The 7,264-nt window shown below is 57.4% G+C and overlaps 1 protein-coding gene across 1 annotated transcript in view; it reads left to right on the forward strand.

Moving 5' to 3' along the window:
- Window positions 1-7,264, forward strand: part of MATN1 (matrilin 1) — a 7,994-nt gene continuing 730 nt past the window's right edge. Inside the window, exons 1-7 of the mRNA XM_029229961.1 lie at window positions 1-134; window positions 1,841-2,187; window positions 3,307-3,529; window positions 4,488-4,613; window positions 5,088-5,504; window positions 6,071-6,223; window positions 7,106-7,186. Coding sequence (XP_029085794.1) covers window positions 44-134; window positions 1,841-2,187; window positions 3,307-3,529; window positions 4,488-4,613; window positions 5,088-5,504; window positions 6,071-6,223; window positions 7,106-7,186 — 1,438 coding nt within the window. The 5' untranslated portion in view covers window positions 1-43. The remainder of the gene's footprint in view (window positions 135-1,840; window positions 2,188-3,306; window positions 3,530-4,487; window positions 4,614-5,087; window positions 5,505-6,070; window positions 6,224-7,105; window positions 7,187-7,264) is intronic.

Here is a 7,264-nt window from a genome sequence, read left to right on the forward strand (position 1 = left end):
TGGTCCCCACCACTGTGCCGATACTGCCTGCACTGCCAGAACCATGAGGGTACTCTGTGGCCCCTGCCTCGTGCTCTGCGGCCTGCTGCTGCTGCAGGTCCCTCGTGTACCTGGCCTTGCGCCCCTGTCCAGAGGTGAGCGGGCCCATGTGAGGTGGGGGACACCGGGCACCGAGACAGAGGCTAAGTGGGATCCAGGATGGGGAGAGGGGCAGGGAGGCAGGGGTGGCCTGCAGGCTGACCCAGGAGCAGACAGAGATGGTGACAGTCGCAAGGGCTAGGGCAGGGTGACCCTGTCTGTTCTTTCCAGGGACATGAGTGGGGTTCTCTGAGCCTCTCTCTGGGCTTTGCAGCTCCCAGGCTGTCCTCAGGGACCACACAAACTGCAGGGCCCTCGGTCTTCTGCGTCACCAAGGGCAGACGCTACCCAGAGAGCCTGCTGACATCTGGGGCTGCACCAGGCCCAGGGCTGAGCTCACGGCTCTCCAATAAGTGCAGACGTGGGGGTGGCCAAGAAGGGGTTCCCCCTTCCACCAGCCCTTCCAGCAGATTCCCGATTGGCCTCCCCATGGGCTGTACCCCTCTGAGTTTCAGCCTTGGACACAGAATCCTAGAATGCCCAACTCCTCCTGTACAGATGGGGAAAAAGAGGCCAGAGAGGAGAGGACCCGTCTAAGACCACAGAGCGAGAAAGCCTCAGCCCCTGGGCTCCTGATCCACTGCCAGTTCCTTCACCCTCTCTGGTCCTCAGTTTACCCATTTGTAGCCTCAGCTAGTGGAGACTGGGGAGCCAGCTGCAAGGTGATTTCTGAGGTCCCTGGAGGACCTCTGATGCCCGGGCCTAGGGCACTGTGGCTGGGGGCTGGGACAGTCCCGCACACCTTGCCTTTCCTGATTCTTCTTCCTGCATCCCTGTTTGGGAGCAGCTCAGACTCAGTGTGGGACGGAGGGGGCTGGCCTTTGTACTAAGTCCCACCAGGCTGCAGGTCCAGGCCGGTGATAACATCAGGCATTAGGCCTATTCTTCCCTCCAGACAGATGAGAAAAGTGAAGCTTCAAAGGTGCAATGATCTGCCCAGGGCCACAGAGTGGCTGAGCTGGGCTTCGGACCCCTGTCTACCTCACTCGGGCTCTGTGTACCACCCAGAACATGGCGCTGCCTCCCAGGCTGTCTGGGAAGACATCGCTCCTTGGGGGTGTGTCTTGGGGGCCCACTTGGTCAGGCTGCCAAGGTGGCCAGTGGGAGCTCCTGCCTTTTTACCCGCTCTTGGACACCAGCTGCCAGATCGACGCAAACTGGGTCCTCTTTGCTGATTTGCTTTAATGCTCAGATGAAAGAGGCCATGTTGACAGGTGCTGCGTTGGCCTTCAAGGCCGCGCCCGCCCGAGGGCCCACCCTCAGGGCCCTCCTGCCCAGCCAGGGGAAAGAGCTGCCCCTTGTTGGCGGTAGCCACTGTGGGCTGAAACCTGAAGGCTGTCTTCTCCTTTGCTGCCCCCTGAACACCCTGCATGCCAGCCCTGTGCTGGCACCCTACGTGCCTTTTTGCTTGTCCTCAAAGGATCCTGTAAGGAAGGGACCACCTGCTCATTGTACAGAAAGGAAACTGAGGCTCAGAGAGGTGAGGGCGCCATTTGAGCCTCTGTCTTTCCCACGGGCTGAGCAACCTCTGGCAAGTTGCTTGCTCCAGTGTCCCCACGCTGATGATAGGACCCAGCCAGCCTGGTTCATGTCTGGTCTACTCTGCCTGAGGCCTCACGTCCAGACCTAAGTAGCTGCTGGTGCGCTGCTCCTTTGTCTTGAGTGTCTCTGGTCCATCCTCCTGACCTTTGCTGCCTCCCAGGGCACCTCTGCCGGACCCGGCCCATAGACCTGGTGTTCGTCATCGACAGCTCACGCAGCGTGCGGCCAGTGGAGTTTGAGAAGGTGAAGGTGTTCCTGTCCCAGGTCATCGAGTCACTGGACGTGGGGCCCAATGCCACCCGCGTGGGCGTGGTCAACTACGCCAGCTCCGTGAAGCAGGAGTTCCCGCTGCGGGCCCACGGTTCCAAGGCCATGCTGCTGCAGGCCGTGCGCCGCATCCAGCCGCTGTCCACAGGCACCATGACGGGCCTGGCCATCCAGTTCGCCATCACTAAGGCCTTAAGCGATGCTGAGGGCGGTCGCCCCAGCTCACCGGACATCAGCAAGGTGGGGACTCACGGGAACATGGCAGCAGGTGACAGTGAAGAGCTAGGTTTTCAGTGCCAGGAGCCTAGGCCTCTGGAGGGGAAGAGATTGTGCAAGGCTGCTCCCCAGGGGCCCCAGAGTAATGACATTAAAAATAATGCTGCTCCTTCCGGGCTTCTTACCATGAATCGTCTCATGTGGGCCTCACTACACCCCCTTTATCCAGATGAAAGAACAGGGGCTCAGGAAGGTAAGCTGTGCCTCATGGAGCTGCATTTCTAACCCAGGCCTGTCAGATCACCAAGACCCAATCCTAGGGGTTGGGCATCTGGGCCAGGGGTGGGGACTCAGGAATCAGAAGCAGACCCAGGTCAGAAGGAGAAAAGCAGCTAAGGGGGCTGGATGCCGAGTCTCAGACTCCAGCAGAGCTGCAAGGACCCAACTTCAGGGCAGGCTCCGGCAGGGGGTGATGAGGGCCAGGCTCAGCACCAGGGTCCCCTCCTGTTGCCCTTTCTGGGGTACGGCACACAGGTGCCTTGTGGGAGGGGAAGAGTGTTTTCCTCTTAGGAAAGGGCAGGTAGTATCTTGAGGAATGGAGGGAGAAAAGGCAGCATCTTCCTTCATTCCTTGGGCATCAATGTGGGAACAGCCTCCTTCCCAGGGCATACGGGAGAAAATGTCCAGACCGGAGGAAAAACTGCCATTCCGTAGCCTCTGCCTCCCTCTGGTGGCCAAAGGGTAGAACTGTACGGTATTGAGCGCAGGTTGGGCCCGGCTGTCAGAGGCCCTCGTTTGACAGGGGAGACGAGGCTCTGCCCTCAGGCGGTCATGCCCGAGGGAGGAGACACCCAGAGCCCACAGTCAGATGAGAGAACAGCTCAGCCACGTCTCTCAGTCAGAGAAAACCTGTTGCCTCCTCCGCTATCCAGGTTCTTTTCCCTAGGCCCAAACCCTGGTGTTGGTGGGGGGCCAGATCCACCTGCTGCCGACTAGCTGTGTGACCTGGGCTAGCCACTCCGCCCTTCTGGGTCAACCTCCTCTTATGTCAACCATCCTAAGGGTTTACTGGAGGGCCAAGCGGCCCACCCAGCGCGGGGAGGGAGGCCGGGTCCTCACACACGCCCCGCGTGTGTATCGCAGGTGGTCATCGTGGTGACGGACGGGAGGCCCCAGGACAGCGTGCGGGACGTGTCTGCGCGGGCCCGGGCCAGTGGCATCGAGCTGTTCGCCATCGGCGTAGGCCGTGTGGACAAGGCCACGCTGCAGCAGATCGCCAGCGAGCCTCAGGACGAGCACGTGGACTACGTGGAGAGCTACAGCGTCATCGAGAAGTTGTCCAAGAAGTTCCAGGAGGCCTTCTGCTGTGCGTGGGGCGGGGGATGGACCAGGCTGGGAGGGTGCTGGGGGAGTGAGGTGTGTGTGTGTGTGTGGGTACCGGTGTCTGGGCGGGGCCAGAAAAGGGACGTGGCTTAGAGCGGCAGCGTGGGGGCGGGGCCTGGACTGGAGGTGCCCTATACGGGGGCAGGGACTGAGACAGAGCCAACCTCGGGGGCGGGGCCAGGACTCAGAGCCGCCTGATCTGGGGGCTGTCCCCTGCCTGGGGTTAAGGGGGTTGGGGAAATGCGATACCAAAAAGAAGTCCTTTTCGTGGTAGAGTACTGGCAGGGACCAAGGAGGGGCCAGAAGCCAGTAAGGGGAGGGCCTGAAAAAACCTGTGCTATTTGGACAGGGGTGGGGGGGGGGGGGAGTGTGTGTGCGTGGGGGGGGAGCGGGGGGTAGAGGGGGTGTGGGGGTGTGGGGGGTGTGGGGTATTGGGGTGCCAGAGTCTTCTGTGATGTGGAAGGGTCTGAGGGGCCTGGGCATTGGGCAGGAGAAAGTTCAGAGTCTTTTGCAGAGGAGAGGTGGGTCTTTGGCACGGGGCGGGCCTAGGAAGAGCATGAATCTGACTGTGAGAATTCCATGCACAGTACAATGCTCAATACGTGGTATCTAATAAGTATTCGTTGAGCATCTTCTTTGTGCTGCGTTCACTGCTGCATGTGTTGTTCTAGACACTTGGAATACAAAAGTGAACAAAGGGGATTAAAGGCCCCGCCTCTTTGGCCTCTACATTTTTAGCGGGAAGTTTTAGCTTATTATCCGCAATATCACCTTCTCCGGGGATGTCAGCACTGCTGCAGTGATTCTGGCCCTGGGATGAGGGTCTGGGACCCCATCCAGTCGGGGGCCTCAGCTTCCCTGAGCGTGTTGAGGGTCCATCCTTGCCAAGATGTCCGAGGCCCTGTGACCATGAGATTCTGAGTCTCCTCTTGTCCCCACAGTGGTGTCAGACCTGTGCGCCACAGGCGACCATGACTGCGAGCAGGTGTGCCTCAGCTCCCCGGGCTCCTACACCTGCGCCTGCCGTGAGGGCTTCACCCTGAACAGTGATGGCAAGACCTGCAATGGTCAGTGGGCCGGACACAGGCAAGCCTGGGGAAGGTGGCGGGCAGGGGACGGGGCCTTGGCCCCTCCCCAGGAAGCCCACCTGAGCCTCTCTGTACTTGGCCTCTGGACCAATCTGTAATAGATGCCTTCTAGAGTTTGGCGTCAGCAGAAGTTCTCTTCTCACTACTGTCCCTCCTTCTGTCACAGTGGGTGGTAGGTTTAATATGGTGGAAGGAGTTACATAGTCTTGAGTTCACATCTTGGTGCCACTACTTCTGAGCTGTGTGATTTAACAGCTTTTAGAGCTTCGGGTTTCAATGCTGTAACGTGGGGGCCAGGAACTTAGGCTTCACAGAGGAAGTTTTGAGGACCAAATGGGATGATCCTCCGTACAGATCTTGGGTGTGGTGCGTACCCAGCCAGTGGCTGTGATGAATGACTATGAACTTGAGCATCACTCCCCTGCCTTCCTATCCTGCCCCCCCCCCCCACAGGCTGCAGCGGTGGAGGTGGCAGTTCGGCTACTGACCTGGTTTTCCTAATTGATGGATCCAAGAGTGTGCGGCCAGAGAACTTTGAGCTGGTGAAGAAGTTCATCAACCAGATTGTGGACACGCTGGATGTGTCGGACAAGCTGGCCCAAGTGGGGCTGGTACAGTACTCAAGCTCTGTGCGCCAGGAGTTCCCGCTGGGCCGCTTCCACACCAAGAAGGACATCAAGGCAGCTGTGCGGAACATGTCCTACATGGAGAAGGGCACCATGACCGGGGCTGCCCTCAAGTACCTCGTCGACAATTCCTTCAGTGTGTCCAGCGGGGCCAGGCCTGGTGCCCAGAAGGTGGGCATAGTCTTCACTGATGGTCGGAGCCAGGACTACATTAATGATGCTGCCAAGAAAGCCAAGGACCTTGGTAGGTGCTGTCTGAACCCTGAACACCACCAGTGGCCAGGGGTACACATGGAACAACTCAACTATAGTTTATCTTATGTCTGTTCTGATGAGTGCCCTAAACCCAGATTCAGTGTGAATGAGGAGGGATTGGTTTGTCCAGCTCTTTTTTATACTAATGAGAAAACTGAGGTCCCAGAAAAGTAAGTGGCTGGCTTGATGGTCCTTTGGTAGGTGAGGCTTGGAACTTTTATAGTTGAATGTTCCCAAGAACATACCAACTGTTGGCAGGCAACCCCACTTTGGGACAAGCCTGAGTTTTATCACCTATTAAATGAGAATAATAATAACCACCAGATGGATGGTTATGAGGGTTACGTGAGATTGCAAAGTTCCCAGTACAGTCAGTACAAGTCTGATATATGGTAGAAGCTCAGCAGATGTTGATTTCCTCAATCATTGTACCTGCAATTCCAGCATCTGCCACCAGGAGGTGTCTGCTATTGATTGCCTGGGGATTCCCTGGGAGGCTCAGCTATGGCTGCCTGTCCCCATGGCCACTGCTACTCATCTTGTTCCTCTTGGCAGGCTTTAAGATGTTTGCTGTGGGTGTGGGCAACGCTGTGGAGGATGAGCTGAGGGAAATTGCCTCGGAGCCTGTGGCAGAGCACTATTTCTACACGGCTGACTTCAAGACCATCAACCAGATTGGCAAGAAGTTGCAGAAGAAGATCTGCGTGGGTGAGTGAGGCCAGAAATTGTGTTGATGGGAGGAGCAGGTGGGGCTCTGGGAGGGGTGTGTGTGTGTGTGTGTGTGTGTGTGTGTGTATAACCGTCCTGGACTGGATGTGGGTGGGGAAGACGGGAGCTGGGGTGGCATCATGAGTTGGCAGAATCAGGAGGAAGGCTGGCCAGTCAGACTTTAACAACCAGCAACTGTATATTGAATGCTCTTACACATGTGGCACTCTTCTCAGTGCACTCCAAATATGAATCATTTAATCCTATTTGGTAGGAATATTGTTATCTCCATTTTACAGACAGGAAAACCAAGGTCAGAGGGGTGGAACCACTTAAAAACTGGAGGAGCCAGGATTTGAACCGTGCTTCCTCCCCTGATCCTCCCCGGTGACCTTGCCAGCTGGTTCCCAGTGGTAAAGAGTATGGATTCCAGAGCCAGACACGCCTGGGTTTGCATGTTTGTTGACACTAACTAGATGTTGGCCATCGGGCAAGTTGTTTCCCTTCTCAAGTTCTTCATTTGTAAAGTGGGGTTAATGACTTCAACCCCAAAGAATCGGGGTGAGGAGTCACCATGATGACCTAGAGGTCCCTGATGACAGTGTCCTTTGCATAGTAGGTGACCAGCGTGGGGAAGCTAATATTGGAGTTCTTTACCAGGGCTTTGAGGGAGCAGGAAGACATTCAGGGGTCGTCCCCCCTCCATCATTCCTAGGAGCTCTGTCTTAAGAATTTCACATGTCTCTCTGCCTTCTCGCATCTCCTAGGCCCCACACTCCCCCAAGACACCCTAGTCCTGGCCCTGGGCAGTGACCACCCGCCTTTCTGGCAGGCAACCGCTCACCATCCTCTTTCTCTTTCCCTACTTTCTGTCCACCCCAGAGGAAGACCTGTGTGCCTGCGAGTCCATCATGAAATTCCGGACCAAAGTGGAGGGGCTGCTGCAGGCCCTGACCAGGAAGCATATCCTTTTCCAGAGGCTGCTGCAGGAAGAGGGAGGGGGAGGGGAGGGGGAGGGGGGGGGGGGGGGGGGGGGGGGGG

This window comes from Monodon monoceros, unplaced genomic scaffold, assembly GCF_005190385.1.
Source record: "Monodon monoceros isolate NGI ecotype Baffin Bay Population unplaced genomic scaffold, NGI_Narwhal_1 Super_Scaffold_18, whole genome shotgun sequence".
Lineage (NCBI taxonomy): Eukaryota > Metazoa > Chordata > Mammalia > Artiodactyla > Monodontidae > Monodon > Monodon monoceros.